Source organism: Setaria italica, chromosome VIII (genome assembly GCF_000263155.2).
Source record: "Setaria italica strain Yugu1 chromosome VIII, Setaria_italica_v2.0, whole genome shotgun sequence".
Taxonomy (NCBI): Eukaryota; Viridiplantae; Streptophyta; class Magnoliopsida; order Poales; family Poaceae; genus Setaria; species Setaria italica.
The window spans coordinates 35,331,917-35,351,105 of NC_028457.1; the positions used below are offsets into that span (position 1 = coordinate 35,331,917).

Consider the following 19,189-nt stretch of genomic DNA (forward strand, 5'->3'; position numbering starts at 1 on the left):
GTGGCTAAAGATAGCCTAGTTTGCTATGCTCATGTTTGGTTGGTGCACAGTGTGATATGGTGACCTTGTATTGGTTGAAGATGAACTTACCATCCTATTTCTTTCCTTCTCCATCATCTTTACTATCAGTTGTTGCTTTCTTGCTCTCATCGTTCTCACCATCAGCTGCAATTTCTTTTTCACTTTTAATTTGATTCATAAAGAAGTTCAAAGAAACAAAGAAACATTCCTGTCGTCAGGTCAACAACGAAGGAAAAAACAAACAACATCAGTCCATCATCATTGCTTAAATCAGTCACTATTGAGGCAGCAACTTGGATCTAACAAATCATAGCATCCAACTTTTCTTAACCCAACAATCAAAAAACAATTAGCGTGGCACCAAATACTCTCTGTTACTGATCGGTAATGAGCAAGAAAGTGGTGAAAGGAAGAACGAAGCTTCATCGATGAGAAATCGACCGTGCGACGCACCTGCTTCATCCTCATCTTCACCTCGCCCGAGTCTCTCCACCCCATCCTCCATGTGTGACATGTATAAGAAAGTAAGGCCGCCCGTCTTGTCTTTAAGGGCGGCGAGGCCGCCTCCCTCTAGAAGTCAAAGAAGCATAGGAAGAAGCCAGCCTCTGATGCCGCCGTCGACAGTGCGATGTCGAGGCCGCGGAGGGCGCTGGCAGCAGCGCTGGTGAGGACCCACTTTCGATGTGACGCAAGCACAGGTCCCGCAAACGACACCATCAGCGAGTGGAGGCGGCTGCGTGGGAGGACGACGGACATGATGAAGAAGGGAGGGGTGGCAGATTGATTTTGGGAGGTGAGCGGATGCGCAGTTGGAGTTGGACGAAGCCTGGCTTCATGGATGTGACATGCCCTCTCTTTTCCAACTAGCCAGGCTAAGAGGGCTGCCATGCATAAGTTGAGCCTGACTAGTGGGCTTATGCAGCCTACGTACACTGCATAGGAGGAGCTAGTACTTATGCACCCAACCAATCATTACATCGTGCCGCAATGCAATGTCTTTATTATGTTTGCAAATGGCACATGCGAGGCAGCCGTGTTGACCATGGCACAGGCGAAGCTCCTGCTTTAGTGCGGTGAACGCAACAGCTGTGCCGCCCTACAATGGAGAAGTGTTGGCGCCATCCTTTTGCACCTTCTCTGGCACTTTCGCGAACGGATCAAAGCCCTCATGCTCCAGTTGGCTAGCACTGTAGACGACGTGTGCGACATCGCGATCGACGCTCCAACAGGATATGCGGTCTGCTACAGCTGCAGGATAAGCTGGCACGAGTGATTTCAATTCGTAGGAGTTGTTGGGCGGCTGTGCACGAATTCAGCATGAGCTAAGGTGACAGCCGGCGCCGCCACACCAGCAGCAAAAGCCGCAGCTCATCTCCTGCCATCATGGGCCTGCAGCCGGACATCTGGATCCAACCACACCCGCACTAGCATGCCATGGCGCCAGTGCCGCTTCCCGTCTAGTCATCATAGGTGACCAAGAAGAGCTAGCATAGTGCTCCCGTAGCGAGCAGTACCACGGATTGCGCAAGAGGAGATTGCGAAGGGGAGGAGGCAGCCACCCAAAGGCCATGGTGAAAAAAATGAGTAGAGAGAGACAGAGGGTGAATGGGATGGTCGGGAATGACAATGGGACCCACTCTCAGGTCTTTTTGGTCATTTTATCGGGCAACTATGTTATTTCAGCCAGAAAAAGTTTTGTTTAATGGAGACGATGGGCTGCGCACAAATACCTGTTTTCGCAATGTCTCATAGACTAAATTGATGAGTGAGATGTGCTGCTCACAAAATGACACTATGGTCATTTGGTGGTGTGCTGCGGACAAAAAATCCCTTAATATATTGCCTTTGCGATGAAGTATATAACTCTAAATGATAATTAAGTATCACTTAAAAAGAATAGAAGTTAGTAACTGATAAAGATTGTAAAGATTGTATTGTATAAAAAATAAATGTATTACTTCACAATTTCTTATGTTACTAATTAAATTTATTTAGTGTTGTGATGTTAGTTGAAACTGACTATTCACCCACCCCTCTAGTCGGTATCCTAGATCTACAAGTAGTTTTAGTACAAAATTTATTAGAAGGAAAAATAAAAGGAAGTAAGTTATGGCCTATAGTTTTTAAGGGGAGTTGGCCCATGGGCCTCTCAGGTATGGGAGGCCCGTCGGTCCAGTGTTAGGATTTCCTGCTAGAATGGATTCGGCCCAATGTAATTGGATTTTGGATGGATATTTCTGAGGCTGAGAGGAGAGGAGAGCACTCTTATCGTCTGTTCCTCCTTGGCGCCTGCCCCAAATAATAGTGGATGAGAATTCAATCCCTAAATTTTCTGCCCAATTCTCGAGTCGGAAATAGGATCATCAACTAGAAAAAAGAAGATAGCAGTCGGAAATAGGAAGCACGTCACTTGTCGAAGAGCACCTCCACGTCCTCGAGGCTCCGCCCCCTCGTCTCCGGCAGCCGCGCATACACGAACACGAACGCTGCCGCCGTCACCCCGGCGTACAAGAAGAAGCACCCGGCCATGGTGATCCCGTCGGCGAGCGAGATGAATGTCATGCCGACCAACCCGCACGTCAGGCGGTTCACGGCCACGCCCAGGCTCGAGCCCTGGGCGCGCAGCCGCAGCGGTAGGATCTCCGCGCTGTACGTGTTCACCACCGACCCGTACCCGACCGAGTACGCCGCCACGATGGCGAGCACCGACGCGAGGCACGCCGTCGTCGCTGCTGCTGACGAAGCTGCGCTGACGCAGAGGGTCACGGCGAGGGAGGCCGTGGTCACCGAGACGCCGGCGGTGCTGGCGAGGAGGAGCGGGCGGCGGCCGAGGCGGTCGGTGAAGAGCATGCCGACGAGGATGAAGCACGTCTTGACCGCTCCGATGGCCACGGTGGCGCCGAGGATGGCGCCGTTCGACGCCATGCCGGCCGCCTTGAAGACCAGCGGGCTGTAGAGGAGGATGGCGTCGATGCCCGACGCCTGCACGAAGAACTGAAGCCCGAGGACGCATGTCAGGATCCGCCGCACGCTCGCCGACGGCCGGAAGAGGAGCTCCTTCCAGACGCCGCCGCCATGGCTGCCTGCTGCTTCCGGTTGAGGCCGCTGATGGGCAACGGCTTGCTTGATCTCGGCGAGGCGGAGGTCGGCCTCGGCCGGGGTGTCCAAGGTGCGCAAGAGCACGGCGTGCGCGTCGGCGTAGCGGCCGCGCATGGCGAGCCACCGCGGCGATTCCGGCATGAAGAACACGCCGGCAGCTATGAACACCGGCGGGACCACGCCGATCGCGTACATGAGGCGCCACCCGAGGTGCGCCGGCAGGCCGGCGAGGGCGTAGTTCGACACGTAGCTAAGCAAGATGCCGACGTTGATGAACACGTCGAGCAACGACGACAGGACGCCGCGCGTGGACGGCGGCGAGATCTCGGCGTTGTACACCGGCGCGACGACGCGGGCGAACCCGGCGCCGACGCTGGTGACGAACCGCGCCGCCATGAGCGCGGCGAAGCTGCCGCCCAGCGACATGGCGAGCGCGCCGGCCATGAGGAAGGCGTTGGCGAGCACGAGGACGCGCCGGCGGCCCAGCCGGTCGGCGAACCACCCGCCGCCGAGGATGGAGGCGAGCATGAACACGTTCATGGACCCCGCCAGCACCTCGACCTCGCCGTCGGTGAGGCCCACGTCCTCCCGCATGAACAGCTGCGCGCCGCTCATCAGCGTGAGATCTTCAAAGCGCACGAGCATTCATGAGCACAATTGTTATCTCCATCTCCATGGACACGAGCACAGAACGTGTGGTGACTGGGATAAGGGTAACGTACTGTAGCCGTGTAGCATGGTGGTCATGGAGGCGAGCGTGGCGCAGACGAAGGCGAACCTGCTGCGGCGGCGCGGCGCGGCGCCGCCACCTGCCGGCGTTCCTGCCGCCCGCGAGGGGAGGAGCGGCATCTCCGTGCCATCAGCGCCGCCGCCTGCATGCGGAGCCATGACGGCCTAGCTAGCTCTCTCTCGTCTGCAAGGACTTTATTGGTGAAGTGTTGGAGATATGCTCAGTCTTTCAAAAAAAAAAAGAGAGATAGTGTCGGATGCTTTAGTACAAGGTTGTGCTGCTGCTGCTGATGATGATGACGACGACTCGATTTGTGATATGAATTATTGAAAGAGACATGGAGGAAAAATCAGGGTCACTGATCAATGAGCAGATATATAAGCACTGTTGGAGATGGACCAGTTTACAGCTCGACATTCAGCGTCGTCAAGTGCATGCGTACGATTGTTACGTTCTGCAGTGTTGTCGATGTCGGACAGCATGCAGATGAGACAGTCTCCAGCGTTAAAACACATCTGCTCATGTGAGCTCTAGGCAAATCTGATGCCATTGCCATCTGCCCCTGCCATCTATCACATTCTTCTCAGCTTTTCTACACTGCAGTAAAAACATAGGAATTGGAGTTTTCGCGAGGGCCTGTTTGTAACGAAGGAATAGAAAACAGAGGAATGGGAAAACCATATAATGGTATACTCAAAACAGAGGAGGGGAAAAATGCAGGAAATGAATATGCCGGCGAGCGCGTTCTCTAATCCTTCTCTTCCCAGCGAGATTAACGGCCAGCTGCCTCGGGCTTCCGCGAAGGAGAAGAAAACCAGAGCTTGGAGTGGATTTTCCTTTCCGGCGGAATCGTGAAGAGGCTACAGTATTCCAAAGGAAAGGGACGGATGTTTTCCTGCATTCCAAACGCGTTTGTAGCATTCCTTTCCTATGTTTTGGTTTCCTTTGATTTTCCTACAAAATTCCTATGATCTATACGGGGCCTAACGATGTTTATAACAATATATATAAGCTGCTACAGAATATGTTGGCAATATGCCATGGGCCATACATACTAGCTAGTAAGGGCTGCCAGCAGGGTTGTTGGGATCGCCCAAAAACCGAGCAACCTCGAGCGACATTCGTAAGCAAAACTTCCTAACGTTGCAAGATCAGGACCAGCGCATAAAACTCATTTAACCTCGCAGGTTTAGAAACAACGTTAACCTCGCAACCTCTTTCTTATTTTGGCTACGAAGCTAGCGGTTATTGGCTAATGGCTAAATTATAAATTAACTTACCCTCGAGTGATCGAAGCTAGTCTTAAGCACCGAGCTTTTCACTCTGTCTTTTACTTAGGATCAGAACTGAGCTATACGCCGCGAGGTTGAAGGCACGATGTTAAGGAGTTCTTTCAACACGAGGCTAAGGGTGCGAAACTGAAAACTTAAACTGATGCAGAGAAGAAGTTCCGAGGTTAAGGACTCAAAGGCATGAGAAGTGTGACTACAGGGAGGCGTGAGATGTGTGACCATGTAGAAGAGTTCAATTTGTACACATTATCCCAAAGACTTTTATGTATGGCATATTCTTAGTAGGTGAGGAAGGACATTTACGGTATTGTTGGCGCTAGAAATCAGCTGATCGAATTCCCAGCGTCGGACACACGACCCGGGAGAATCTGCTTAGCTCCTGTTCGGGTGATTGCCCTGGTGCGGTTCGCGCGGCGTGCCAGCCAATCTGACCTATTGATTGGCAAGGAGAGAAACGTGTTAATTCCCAGGGGTTGCGATCGGCTAAGGTTCCGATCTCGAGAAAGCTTATCAGCGAACTAGCCGATTTGCAGTAATGAAGAAATCGGCTATGATGCAACCGATTACCAGGCAACGTTTGTAAAGAAAACTGCTAGAGTAATCTAAACAACGCTACAGTAGCAACACTAGGAACAGATCTAATCGGCTATGTGTGAAATAGGTAGATTAAACAACGAAGTATAAAGAAAGCCGAAATTACCGATTCCTAGCTGGATAACTGGTGATAAAACTAGAACAACAGGTAAAAACCTAGAATTCTAGTGAATATCGATAACTGATGAATAAATCCAAACGAAACGACAGCGATGCGCCCGAAGTTAAAGCTTAGAATTTACTCGATAAACGGAACTTACAAGATCAGCCGGAGGTCAAGTTGATGCAGCCCCGCTAACCCGTACGAACTCGTGAAAAAGAAGAAAAAAGTATTGGCGAAGTCGCCTGCTTGAAAGTAAGTACGAGGAAGTAATAGTTTGTTGTATTGAGTTGATGATGATTACAGATCTATAAGGGTGGCTATTTATAGCCCCGTACAAACGACTTCTTATCCGACTAGAACTCTATCCCTAAACTTAAACAGAAAACGAATATTTACAAGTACGATTCGTACTATTATCACGCGCTTCATGGGCTGACTCCCTCTTCATCTTCATAATTCTTTTTAAGCCCACATCGGCCCAACTAATCCAACCTCCCAATCGGCCGATCACCTCTTTGGCAAGAGGTAACCAATCAGGACCCACATGTCGACCCTGGAAACTAAGGTCGGACGAGGCGGAGATCCTCCTTTGGAGGGTCGGGCGCGTCCTATCCCAAACCTCAGGGGTCGGGTGAGGCGGAGATCCTCCCTTGGAGGGTCGGGCGCGTCCGATCCCAAACCTCAGGGGTCGGGCGAGGCGGAGATCCTCCCTTGGAGGGTCGGGCGCGTCCGATCCCAAACCTCAGGGGTCGGGCGAGGCGGAGATCCTCCCTTGGAGGGTCGGGCGCGTCCGATCCCAAACCTCAGGGGTCGGGCGAGGCGGAGATCCTCCCTTGGAGGGTCGGGCGCGTCCGATCCCAAACCTCAGGGGTCGGGCGAGGCGGAGATCCTCCCTTGGAGGGTCGGGCGCGTCCGATCCCAAACCTCAGGGGTCGGGCGAGGCGGAACTCCAAGGATCAATCGGCCGATCCTCGACTGTAGCATCAATTGGCCGATCCTTGACTGTAGCACCAATCAACCGATCCTCGACTGTAGCACCAATCGGCCGATTTCCAATCGTCGCCCTTGTATCTCGCCGCATCTTCTAATCTCTTCCTCTTCTAACGCCGATTTTACTCGTGTCAAAATTTGGCATCAACAGGTATGTAAAATGACCTCCGGGTCACTATAAAAGGGGGAGCCCTACCCTGTTGTAAAGGGAGACTCATGGTTTTCAAGAGATTGCAAGTGTTTTTCCCATTCCATCTGTTGTGCTCTCAGCCACCGTATTCTCAGCCACGAAGTAACCCACGATGCCACCACAAAAGAAGAAGAAGACTGCCGAGGGTGAGAGAGAGGAGACACAGCTCGTTCTTGTTGAACAAGACAACACAGACACTAAGAATAGAAGCTAGCTTAAGAACAAGGAGTGAGCAAAAAAGAGACGAGGCGGAGACCTCGGGCCAAGCACAACCACAAGCAAGTACAAAAAATGATCCACTTGGAGAGATGGAGAGGGAGTTAACCTCGGTGCTAAAGCAACTTGAAACGTTGAAAAAAGAAAAAGAATAATTCGCTCAAGAGCTGCAGGCACAACAGCTAGCAGCAAGCAAAATAGCAAAAATATATGAGGCAAGAAAATAGCAAGCAAAATTGCACCAAGAGCTGGATGAGCTGCAATTCCTACACGTCATGTCACCACAACCATCACTTCCAGGACAACAGCTTACCACACATATCCCACACGCAGAGAAGAAGTCCTAAGGTTAAGGACTTAAAAGGCGTGAGAAGCGTGACTCAAAGAGACATGAGATGCGTGACCACGTAGAAGAGTTCAATTTGTACACGTTATCCCAAAGACCTTTATCAACATCATATCCTAAGAATATAGTAGGTGAGGAAGAGAAAGAATATTTACGATATGTAAAATGACCTCTGGATCACTATAAAAGAGGGAGCCCTACCCGTTGTAAAGGGAGATTCATGGTTTTTCAAGAGATTAGAAGTGTTTTTTCCCCTTCCATCTGTTGCGCTGTCACGTTTGTAGCAAGCCTAGCAATCGATAATGATGTTAGGATAACTTGTTCAGGAAAAAGGTTTATGTTTTTTTAGCTTTTTCAGATAACCAATATACATATGCTTCTTTTAGTTCAGCTTCTCCAGTAAATAAACTTGCTCAAAATGAGTTTACAAAGCAATTCGTTCAATAATGTTTTCTTAAAAAATATACCTGAATAATTTTGCGAAAGCTTGTTAAAAAATCATGGATTTGCTTTTCGTGACAATCACGAGAGAACGTATATAGAGACCGGAGATAAGTACATCGCGTGTTACTATTATGAGCTATAAATATGAAAATTTCCAATAGCAAAATGAAAATGGCAACCAAGAATTTAACTACAGTTTGTATTAGGTGTATACTTCAATTCGATGCCTAATATATCATCACTTGTCGAAGAGCTCGTCCATGTCCTCCAGGCTCCGTCCTTTCGTCTCCGGCAGCCGTGTATACACGAACACGAACGCCGCCACCGTCAGCCCAGCAAACAAGAAGAAGCACCCGGGCATGGTGATCGCATCGGCGAGCGAGATGAACGTCATGGTCACCAACCCGCTGGCGAGCCGGTTCACCGCCACGCCCATGCTCAAGCCCTGCGCGCGCAGCCGCGTCGGCAGGATCTCGGCGCTGTACGTGTTCACCACCAGCGCGTACCCGACCGAGAACGTGGCCACGACGGCGAGCACCGACGCGAGGCACATCGCCGGCGCCGCCGCCGGAGCCGCGCGCGTGCCCACGGAGAGCATCAGGGCGAGGGAGGCCGTGGTCACGGCGACGCCGGCGGTGCTGACGAGGAGGAGCGGGCGCCGGCCGACGCGGTCCGTGAGGAGCACGCCCACGAGGATGAAGCACATCTTGACCACCCCGATGGCCACGGTGGCGCCGAGCGCGGCGCCCTTCGACGCCATCCCGGCCGCCTTGAACACCAGCGGGCTGTAGAGGAGGATGGCCTCGACGCCCGACGCCGGCACGAAGAACTCCAGCCCGATGACGCACACCAGGACCCGCCGCACGCTCGCCGACGGCCGGAACACGAGCTCCTTCCAGACGCCGCCGCCGCCGCCGCCGCCATGGCTGCCACCCTGCTGCTCCGGCTGGTGAGCGACGTCTTGCTTGATCTCCGAGAGGCGGAGGTCGGCGTCAGCTGGGGTGTCCGATGTGCGAAGGAGCACCGCGCGCGCGTCGGCGTGGCGCCCCCGCATCGCCAGCCACCGCGGCGACTCCGGCATGAAGAAGACGGCGGCGGCGACGAACACCGGCGGGACCACGCCGATGCCGTACATGAGGCGCCATCCGATGTGCACCGGCAGGCCGGAGAAGGCGTAGTTGGACACGTAGCTAAGCAAGGTCCCGACGTTGATGAATATCTGCACGAAATCATCGCCACCGAGATATTTAGAAGGAAGAAAAGTTATCGCTGCTTGCGGCTTGGTCGCCATCACAATATAGTGCAAAAATGACTCGATGGTTATCTTTTCGATTATACATTGACTATTCTCGTGCGCTGCTGCTGAGGTGGCAAGCAGATTTTTTTTCTTTAGTCAACGAAAATCGCCATCAAAATGATAAAGGATTAGAAATGCATACGTTTTGCAAGGACGACAAGACGCCGCGCGTCGACGCCGGCGAGATCTCGGTGTTGTACACCGGCGCGACGACGCGGCCGAACCCGGCTCCGATGCCGGTGACGAAGCGCGCCGCCATGAGGGCGGCGTAGCTGCCGCCCATCGACATGGCGAGCGCGCCGGCCATGAGGAAGACGTTGGCGAGCACGAGGACGCACCGGCGGCCCAGCCGGTCGGCGACCCACCCGGCGCCGAGGATGGAGACGAGCATGAACACGTTCATGGAGCCCGCGAGCACCTCGATCTGCGCGTCGGTGAGGCCCACGTCCTCCCGGATGAACAGCTGCGCTCCACTCATCAGCGTGAGATCTACAAGCACGTTTACAGAGAGCATCATATCCATCGCCGCCATGGATGGTCATGGAGCATTATATTCGAGCAAGAAGATCAAAAAGGGGCAAGTGGTAACTGCTAGGATAACGACGTACTGTAGCTATGTATCATGGTTGTCATGGAGGCGAGCGTGGCGCAGACGAAGGCGAACCTGTCCCGGCGACCCGCCGCCGACGAGGGGAGGAGCGGCACCTCCGTGCCATCGGCAGCCTGCTGCGCCATGACGCTCTTGGCTTCTCGTCGGCAAGGACTTGTATGGTGTTGGATGCTTCATCACAATGACAAGGTTGGGGATCACTCTCTATCATCGGTGCGATCTGAAGTCATTGGGGGTACCGTATGGTTCCTGACTTCCAGTACATGACGGCTTGAAAGGGACCTGGAGGAGCGGAACAGGACCTGCACGTTCAGTATGGACCAGTGGTACAGCTCAGTATTCAAAGCGCTCTGCAAGGTTGTCGATGCTGGAAAAGCTCAGTATGGTGGGCCATCACCATCAGAAAAACAAAAAATTATGTCGACATTGTGTCGTCACAGGAGTGGCGATACAATTTTTAAATGGCGACAGTTTTCAAATTGTCACTATTTGGTTCTATCTAGCAAATACTGTACATATTTGTAGGATTGTAAAGTAGTGTAAGCTCCTTGTGAAAAAGCTTGTCGACTATAAAAATTTCTACTCCTTTGATATAAAATATGTCTTTATCTGACTTTATACCAAAAATTTATGAATTTTGTCTTAAAATAAGGTTGTTTATAATTTTAGAGAAGTTTGCTTATATGGTCCGGAGCAATGGGAACCGAACAATATTTTATTGAAGCTATCCAAGATTTCAAATTTTCAATGCTTTTGATAAATTTCGAATGAATTTTTCAGCAAAAATCACGAATTTTGTAAATTTCGCTAGGGAAAGACAAACCAAAATAGAAAAACCCTTATTGGGAAGATGCCAAAGCTGAATCTTCCTCGGTTTCAAACTTCCAATGAACGGATCCTACGTTGCGGCAGCCGCAGGAGGTATTAGCAATATGGAATTTTATTGGTTCCGCTAATGAAATGAATTTAAAAGTAACCACACCACGCTCTCAAAATTACATGTTCCTTTAGAAAAAAAAAATTCAAACACAAGTAGCTGTTCCCTGTCACTGTCTTTCCGAGCAATATTATTGCAGCCATTGTGCAGGCCCCCACGCATTCTAAATTCGAACGGCTTGTATCTCTGTTTCCACCACAAGCAGGCTGCCACGTGGCCACTCACCCGCCCTGTCTCGTCCAAGTAAGCGTTATTATTGCAGGAGTATCTATGCCTTGTTTAGTTATCTCCAAACTCCCAACTTTGGTACTACGTAAAAAGAAGATTCCCCGTCACATCAAACTTGCGGTACATGCATGGAGTACTAAATGTAGACAAAATTAAAAACTAATTGCACAATTTTGTTATACTTTGCGAGACGAATCTTTTGAGCCTAATTAGTCAATGTTTGGACAATAATTCACAAATACAAACGAAATGCTACAGTTGCGTATTTATGACAAAATACCAACTTTGACACTCCCAAATTAGGAACTAAGACCGAATTCTAGCCGAAACGAGAACGGAGCGAGTACAACATTAAAAAAAAAAGGAAAATTTGTTGTAACATGGTGGACCTCGGTGGACCACATCATGCGCACAACACAACAATTCGAATTGGGTTGGCTAGCAGCAGTGGGCGGATCCAGCGGTAGGCCCCTCACCCAACTGGCTGGCAGCTCACGGATGAGCAGACAAAGGTTGGAACTGTGGGCTCAAGTTGGGGCGTTCTCGGGCTTCAAGGAGGAGAAATGAAATAGCATTTTGGTCATATCCGGCCCACAAAGCCCGCATCTCCTTGTTAGATTCCTAATTCCCATTGGCAATTAATTAGGGGTGGGCATTCGGATAATCCTGAAAATTTGGGTATTTGTAAATTCGGATTTTCAAAATAGCTATATGAACTTCACCCAAAAAAGAGAATACCTGAATTTCTGGGTACCCAAAAAAATCAGGTTCGTGTTCGGGTTTTCCCAAATTATCCAATAAATTGTATACGTTTGTTCCCCAACCGCCACTATGCAATGGTCACAACTTTGATATTACATGGGAAGAAAAAAAACACATTTCAACATATCACATATCAAGTACACACCGAACAACAAGTAAATCGATGAATCAAACTAGTAAATTTCGCTACATTTACAATCTACTAGTGCATAATCCAATGGCTTTTAGCATAGATCAGGTAAATTAGGAATTCGGGTACTGGAGTTGAATACCCGAATTTCCCGAATTAAATTTGGGTTTCTCAACTTCGTACCCGAAATAGTGATTAGGAATATATCGGGTTCGGGTATTTCAGGATCGGGTTCGAGTAATTTAGGTTCGGGTTCAAGTGCGGGAAATTCTACCCACCCCTAGGCAATTTGGTCTGCATCTGCCCTGGCTAGCGGTGCATTTTATTGCCAAAATCTAGCTTTGAAAATTGTATGATTTGTAATTCACAGATAGCGGCAGTTAATTTTTCTATTTAATGAAACTGAAGTTACTACATTTTCCTCGCATCAGGGAGGAGTTGCACGGGCGAGCAAACCAAGGTACTCGGGGGCTCCATGAACGCGTTTATGTTGGCGTCAATCCACGCCGCCGGATGGGCGGCCGATCGACCTGCTGGGCCGCCGCGGCACGAGCGCTCTTCCTCGCCCCAGCGTCTTCCTCGTGGCGAATGTCATCTTTGGCAAAAGGAAGAAAACAGTCACAATCATTAGTATCTTTGGCAAAACTTGCCAATGATTGGTAGCCTATTGCTTGGGTTATGAACGACACGAAAATTTTAAGATGGCCACCAGCAACATTATATTTCATGGAATTTATGGAGTGAGGCAGAAAACATAACTGGTTTCTGTTCTTGACACTTTTTTTTTCTATTTCACAGCCATGTAAACCCTAAGCCCAGCACGCCTATTAAACTCCTGACTCCAGTTCATGATCACTTGGCAAAGAGCACGCCTATGTCCTCCAAGTTCCGGCCTTTCGTTTCCGGCAGCCGCACGTAGACGAACACCCACGCCGCCACCGCCGTGCTGGCGTACAGGAAGAAGCACCCGGGCATGGTGATGGTGTTGGCGAGGGAGATGAAGGTCATGCTCAGGATGCCGCACGTGAGCCGGTTCGCCGCGATGCCGAGGCTCATGCCCTGCGCGCGCAGCCGCAGCGGAAGGATCTCGGCGCCGTAGGTCGGCGCCAGCGGCCCCATGCCGATCGAGAATGCCGTGACGAAGGCTACCACCGACGCCACGCACGCCGCCGCGCCGGCGGTCGTTGTCGCCACGCCGGCGCACAGCAGCGTGATCCCGAGCGCGGTGAGCGAGGCAGCCATGCCGGCGGCGCTGGCGAGGAGGAGCGGCCGGCGGCCTAGGCGGTCGGAGAGGAAGGTGGCCACGAAGATGGACAGCGTCTTGACGACCCCGACGGCGACGGTGGCGGCGAGGACGGTGCTGTTCGACGAGATGCCCGCCGCCTTGAACACCAGCGGGCTGTAGAGCACGATGGCGTCGATGCCGGAGGCCTGCTGGAAGGAGTAGAGCACGAGGACGTTGGTGAGGATCCGCCGCACCACCGGCGACGGCGTGACGAACAGCTCCCGCCAGACCCCCGCGCCGCCGACCTCCGCAGCGACGGCCTGCCGGATCTCCTCGAGCCGGTCGCCGGCCTCGGCGGGCGTGTCGGAGGTGCGCTCGAGCACGGCGCGCGCCTCCCCGTCGCGCCCGCGCAAGGCGAGCCACCGGGGCGACTCCGGCATGGCGAGCACGCCGGCGGCGAGGAGCAGCGGCGGCGGGACGCCGAGGGCGAACATGACGCGCCAGCCGAGGCGCAGCGGCAGGCCGGCGAGGGCGTAGTTGGAGATGTAGCTGAGGAGGATCCCGCCGGTGATAAAGATGTCGACGAGGGACGAGAGGAGCCCCCGCGACGAGGCCGGCGCGATCTCGGCGGCGTAGACCGGGGCCACGACGACGGCGAACCCGACGCCGACGCTGGTGACGAAGCGCGCGGCCAGGAGCGCCCCGTAGCTGCCGCCCAGCGACATGGCGAGCGCGCCGGCCATGAGGAAGGCGTTGGCGAGCACGATGGTGCCCCGGCGGCCGATGGCGTCCGCCGCCCAGCCGGCGGCGAGGATGGACGCCAGCATGAACAGGTTCATGGACCCCGACAGCACCTCGACCTGCTCGTCGCTGAGCCCCAGGTCCTCCCGCATGAACAGCTCCGCACCGCTCATCAGCGCGAGGTTGTAGCCCATGAGGATGGTTGTCATGGAGGCGAGCGTGGCGCAGACGAAGGCGAACATGTTACGGCGTGGCGGCTCCGGCGCTGGCGAGGGGAGTAGCGGCGCAGCGACGCAGGCATCGGCGGCGCCATGGTGCTGCTCCGTGGAGCCCATGGATTGGTTTCTTGGCTTGTCGCCGGTGAGGATCGGACCAAGGGGACGACGAAGTGCAACGGATAGTGGCTAGTTCACTGTCTCACACTCTCACTGAACCTATTCCAGTGAGGGTCACCTTGCAAGCTGTGGAATTTAAGCTTATTGTGCAATAAAATGAAAGCATCTGGCAAAAGGGAATCAAAGCGTTTTCACTTTGCCAAGGAAGAATACGAGCATGATCCTATGAAAGAGGACGAGGACAAGCGTGCAAAGCCAGTGGGATTCGGTGATAGCCAGGGGGGTAGTGATGTACTGATGGTGTACCTTTCGATTTGTCCATTAGCTGATGAGAATGACAGTGATTATCACCTAACACAACATGATGGGGGGCCTTTGCTGACACGGATGCCACTAGCTCGGCTCTGACAGGCAATGAAAGATTGAAGAGGATCATGGATTACACACAGCTACAGCAGCAACTAGCGATGGTAGCCCCGCAACGTCAAATGACACCGGGCTATCAATCAGATGATTGAAAAGATCAGGACAACGGTCCAAACCATGTGGACTAGACCTTCAACATTGTTAAGATCATAAGGTTTTTTTTTACCCAAAAAAGTTAGTACCTTCATAAATCCAAGTTTTGAAACAACTGCAAACAAACTTCTCCAAAAAAGTTAGTTAAATAGAATTTCATAGAAGTTAATCAAATTACCTTTCCATAAAAAGTTATTTGAATAATTTATAGAGAACCTTTACTCAAATCGCATTTTCTTAACATGTTGTACAAATAATTTATATGAATAAGTTATAAAAAATTCAAAAAACTTAAAAGAAAAAAGTAACATAACTTTAAAAATTATTAGAATGTAACTCAAAGGTCAGGATTTTCTTTTGCAAATCTTCATGAAAAAGGTCAAACATTTTATGTGCATTGGGGGGGGGGGGGGGGGGGGGCCCGCGTGCCAACCATTAGATCTCCTTTCTGTTGCAATGTCATGCCAAGCTCCAATGCGACACCCAATTCTTGTGGGCTTCATCTTCACACTTCAGATTCGCTTTTATTAGAACATAGTGGCTGAAAGTGTGGTGAGCGTTGAAGTGCAGCGCAATGCTAATCTGCGGAGGAGACACCAGAGCGTGGCACGTCCAAGTGTCCGACCCACGGAGTGTGTGAAGTTCTTTTTTTCCTTCATATTTCCTGTTTTTTGAATTATCTGTTGTTTACATCTATACATGTTACACAAATTTGTTGTTCATGTACAAATTAAATTTATACATGTTACTTTTTTCAACATAGTGTACAAACTGGTGTGCACAATTTTTTGTAAAAAATTAACTACATAGATTTCTTGGCACAACCTTTATAGAAACATTTTTTAAATATTTTTTATATTTCATTTTCAAAATTAATGTTTGTCATTTTTAACAATATTTTGTGCTTCAGCTTTTTGTATTCAACTTTCAACATATTTTATGGAAAACTTTCTTTGAATCTTTGTTTCTAAAGCATTTTGTTCTATTCCTTGTTTTAGAAATTTGTTTATATAAATTTTGTTTCCATATAAATTGTGTGATACATATTTAATACACAAATATATGTTTTTTCCTATAATTTTTTTTGTATAAATTTATTCATTGGATATATTGTCTGCAGATTAGAAGTAAAGATCTGGGTAGGGAACATGTGATGGGTGTTGCGGCGGCAAGGAACTAGGAACATGACAAAATGAACAAAAAGAAAGTTGAGGGATAAAGGTACCCACGGGTCCCCAACGACAAGGATACTGACCGGCTTGATAAGTAGGCCCCGACCGACCATGGCATGCGAGGCAAGGCATGAAGTTCCGTGAAGTACGAGTTTGGAGGCCGGGCAAACCGATTCAGCTCGGATATCACGGGATACTTATGGTAAACCGAGTCAAATTGATTTTCTTGTAACAAGCGACTAGGATTAGATCCTATCCGACTTGTAACCCTATATCGTCAGCCTATATAATGCAGCTAGGGGCATCCCACGGGGGCACGTTAACTCTTCGCACTTGTGATCAACAATATAATCCACTAGAACACAAAGACGTATTGTATTACTCTCTGGAGGCTTGAACATGTCTAAACCTTGTATCCCTGTGTTACCATTCGAGTTCTTGGTCTTACGATCTTCTTCGCCTACAAATTTACCACTTGGGTAACCTCTTTGTGGACTGTTGGTCACTAAATCCGACAATTGGCGTGCTAGGTAGGGGTGATTGTGAGATCCTCCCCAGTGAACTTGATGGCATCTCGTTCCGGCATCATCTTCCCTAAGAGCATGAAGGACTTCCTCATGCTTGCCCACCCTCCCATACCCTCCGATCTAATCGCGGGGTCAGCTTCTGCGTTCATCAACATCTACGTCGTCTCCGGTGATTTGATCCAACATGCTTGGAAGTCATTGTTCTTCGATGTTCTTCTGTATGCCGACTCACCTCCGAGGCGGATCCTGAGCTGCTGTCTATTGGTCAAACCGCGACTTGGCACACAGCAAAAGGCATCAGCCAAGATGCAGCCTAACCTGGTCAGTTGGGTGTCAGATGCATGGCAGAGACATGCCGCCGAGCGCTGGTGCCCTCGATTGTTCCAATCCATCTCCTCTGACTCTCAGGCCAGGACGCACAAGGCTGCACCACTACCGAAGATCGGGACAAGCCTCGACATCAAGCTGCTACCCATGCTCTGTAACATGGAGAAAGGAATTAATAATCGTTGCTGCCATTGTTTGGTCAACAAGATTTATTCTAATCCATTATCTAACGTGATGCATGCCTGATCCTCCATATGGCCAACTTGCCGAGCACCGACGACAGATTGTGTGGACCGGAGTTCATGCATGTCCACCACGCTCGGCGCAGCCTCGACAAGATGGCCGCAACTACAACGTCACCCACCGCTGCCCCTGCAGCTAGCACCGCCGACCACTTTAACTTGACATTAGCTTTATCAACAACTGTTCACCGACGGCTGCCCGCTCGGGCATGACGCTGACTCTCCAACTCGGCCATGAATCAAGCTAAGTCTTATTTTCAATTAAACAGTTTACAGCTCCTGTATATCTCCACATGCCTCGATTCTTCTATATGTCTATGCGACTTTCGTCGACCACCTTGGTCGCACCCCGACTGCTTATACAGCTTGGTCCATCCACTACACGGGCAGTCGAGGTTGCGACCTACGAGTGCCCAGTGCAAGTTCTCGCTTTTCCGCACAGTTCCGATTGCTTAGCAGCTTGTCCGTCTCTCTTAACGTTTGCTAAAGTACTCGGGTAGCACACGCCTTAATCCGTGAAGCCCGGCCCTCATGTGTCGCTTCCAGCTAAGCACGCTCAAGCCCGCTCTCGGCAACACCCCGGCTGGGCCAGGTGCTTAAACATAATAGGCTAACTACTCAGGAAAATTACATGGCCTACAAGAACAGGATGCGCAATAATTTACTTCTACGCTGAATAAAACTCTGAGTTATTCAATTATTAAATGCTTTGCATTATGCTACATAATGTTTGCATTATCCTTTTATAGCTCCGAAACTACTCGGCGTGCCTCCCGCTGCTTGGCCAACCTAGGGTGGGCGGGTGGCGTCTCGGCGTGCTTCCGTGGCTCGGCTGGCTCCCAGGCTCAGAGGCTAGGCGCCACAGATGACTCGACATGTCTCCCACTGCTTGGCCGACCTAGGTTGGGTGGGTGGTGACTTGGTGTGCTTCCATGGCTCGGCCGGCTCCAGGCTCGGGGGTTGGGCGCCATAGATGACTCGGCATGCCTCCTATCACCCGGCCGACCTCCCAGGCTCAGGGGCTAGGTGCGGGAGGTGACTTGGTGTGCTTCTGCGGATCATCTGGCTCCTAGGCTTAGGGGTTGGGCGCCATATACGACTCAACGTGCCTCCGTGGCTCCACCAGCCCTCGTGCTTGGGGGTTGGGTGCCTATTTTAGGTCGGCGTGCCTCCGTGGCCCTACCAGTCCTCGTGCTCAGGGGCTAGACGCTTATTTCTGATCGGAGTGGCTCCATGGCTCTACCAGTCATCGCGCTCGGGGCTGGATGCCTAATTCTAGTCAGCATGCCTTCTTGACTCCACCAATCCTCGCGATCGGGGGCTGGGCGCCTCATTTTGGTCATTAACGATACAACAATTGCATGATCTACAAGAATTCTTGACCCTTGGACCGATTACTTTAATCGCTTCAAGGCTCAGGGGCTACTCCATATGGAGTGCATCTTGCGATGCCTTCCATGTGCTTCCTTTCAATCTGTGGGATGCCCAACATCCTTTAGCTCAGCAGACGCTTGCGCCACTCGCATTTTGCAATACGCTTGCTCAGAATACAATTTTTTCTTCTTTCTTGAGCAATGCGCAACCTCTCCGTCGTTATGTAACGACGCAACCACAACTTCAGTCGAATACATTACAAGTTTCGTTGTGCATTCGTTAGGCTCCTGTTCGACTCCACATTGCTCGGGGGCTCGAGGGATAAGGGTACTCACGGGTCCCCACCGACTAGGATACTGGCCGGCCTAACAAGTGGGCCCCAACCGACCATGGCGTGCGGGGCAAGGCGTGAAGTTCCGTGAAGTATAAGTTTGGAGGCTGGGTGATCTGATTCAACCCGGATATCACGGGATACTTGTTGTAAACCGACTCAGATTGATTTTCTTGCAACAACTGACTAGGACTAGATCCTATCCAAGTTATAACTCTAGATCGTCAACCTATATAAGGCTGCCAAGGGCGCCCCACGAGGGCACGTTAACTCTTCACATCTATGACCAGCAATACAATCTACTAGAAAACAGAACATAGGGTATTACTCTCCAGAGACCCGTACCTATCTAAGCCTTACGTCCCTGTGTTACCATTCGAGTTCTTGGTTTTACAATCTCCTCCGCC

General features: G+C 50.9%; 3 protein-coding genes across 3 annotated transcripts; all 3 read right to left on the reverse strand.

Annotated features, from left to right (window-relative positions):
- Nucleotides 1-2,222: 2,222 nt before the first annotated feature.
- LOC101758220 (serine/arginine repetitive matrix protein 1) lies at nucleotides 2,223-4,008 on the reverse strand. Its single transcript, XM_022829569.1, is given in 4 exon segments — nucleotides 2,223-3,332; nucleotides 3,334-3,653; nucleotides 3,703-3,746; nucleotides 3,843-4,008. Coding segments are annotated over 4 exon segments (1,518 nt in total). The 3' UTR covers nucleotides 2,223-2,344.
- A 4,078-nt stretch (nucleotides 4,009-8,086) lies between these two features.
- Nucleotides 8,087-10,225, reverse strand: LOC101758623 (polyol transporter 5). Its single transcript, XM_004979740.4, has 3 exons — nucleotides 9,931-10,225; nucleotides 9,465-9,811; nucleotides 8,087-9,244 (listed from the first exon to the last, which is right to left on the reverse strand). The coding sequence occupies exons 1-3, from the start codon at nucleotides 10,055-10,057 to the stop codon at nucleotides 8,264-8,266; spliced, it is 1,455 nt and encodes a 484-aa protein (XP_004979797.1). The 5' UTR covers nucleotides 10,058-10,225; the 3' UTR covers nucleotides 8,087-8,263.
- A 2,458-nt stretch (nucleotides 10,226-12,683) lies between these two features.
- On the reverse strand, nucleotides 12,684-14,553 carry LOC101759032 (polyol transporter 5). The gene has a single exon (XM_004979741.3). It carries the CDS (start codon nucleotides 14,288-14,290, stop codon nucleotides 12,842-12,844), a length of 1,449 nt encoding a protein of 482 aa, XP_004979798.1. The 5' UTR covers nucleotides 14,291-14,553; the 3' UTR covers nucleotides 12,684-12,841.
- Between the last annotated feature and the right edge of the window lie 4,636 nt (nucleotides 14,554-19,189).

What these genes read in the sequence shown, in the direction of transcription:
- LOC101758623 (XM_004979740.4), bottom strand. Translation starts at nt 10,057, where the DNA reads ATGGCGCAGCAGGCTGCCGATGGCACGGAGGTGCCGCTCCTCCCCTCG. An exon ending in AACCATGATACATAGCTACA is followed by an intron (nt 9,812 to 9,930) that starts GTACGTCGTTAT and finishes ACGTGCTTGTAG; the next exon opens with ATCTCACGCTGATGAGTGGA. An exon ending in TCTTGTCGTCCTTGCAAAAC is followed by an intron (nt 9,245 to 9,464) that starts GTATGCATTTCT and finishes GATTTCGTGCAG; the next exon opens with ATATTCATCAACGTCGGGAC.
- LOC101759032 (XM_004979741.3), bottom strand. Translation starts at nt 14,290, where the DNA reads ATGGGCTCCACGGAGCAGCACCATGGCGCCGCCGATGCCTGCGTCGCT.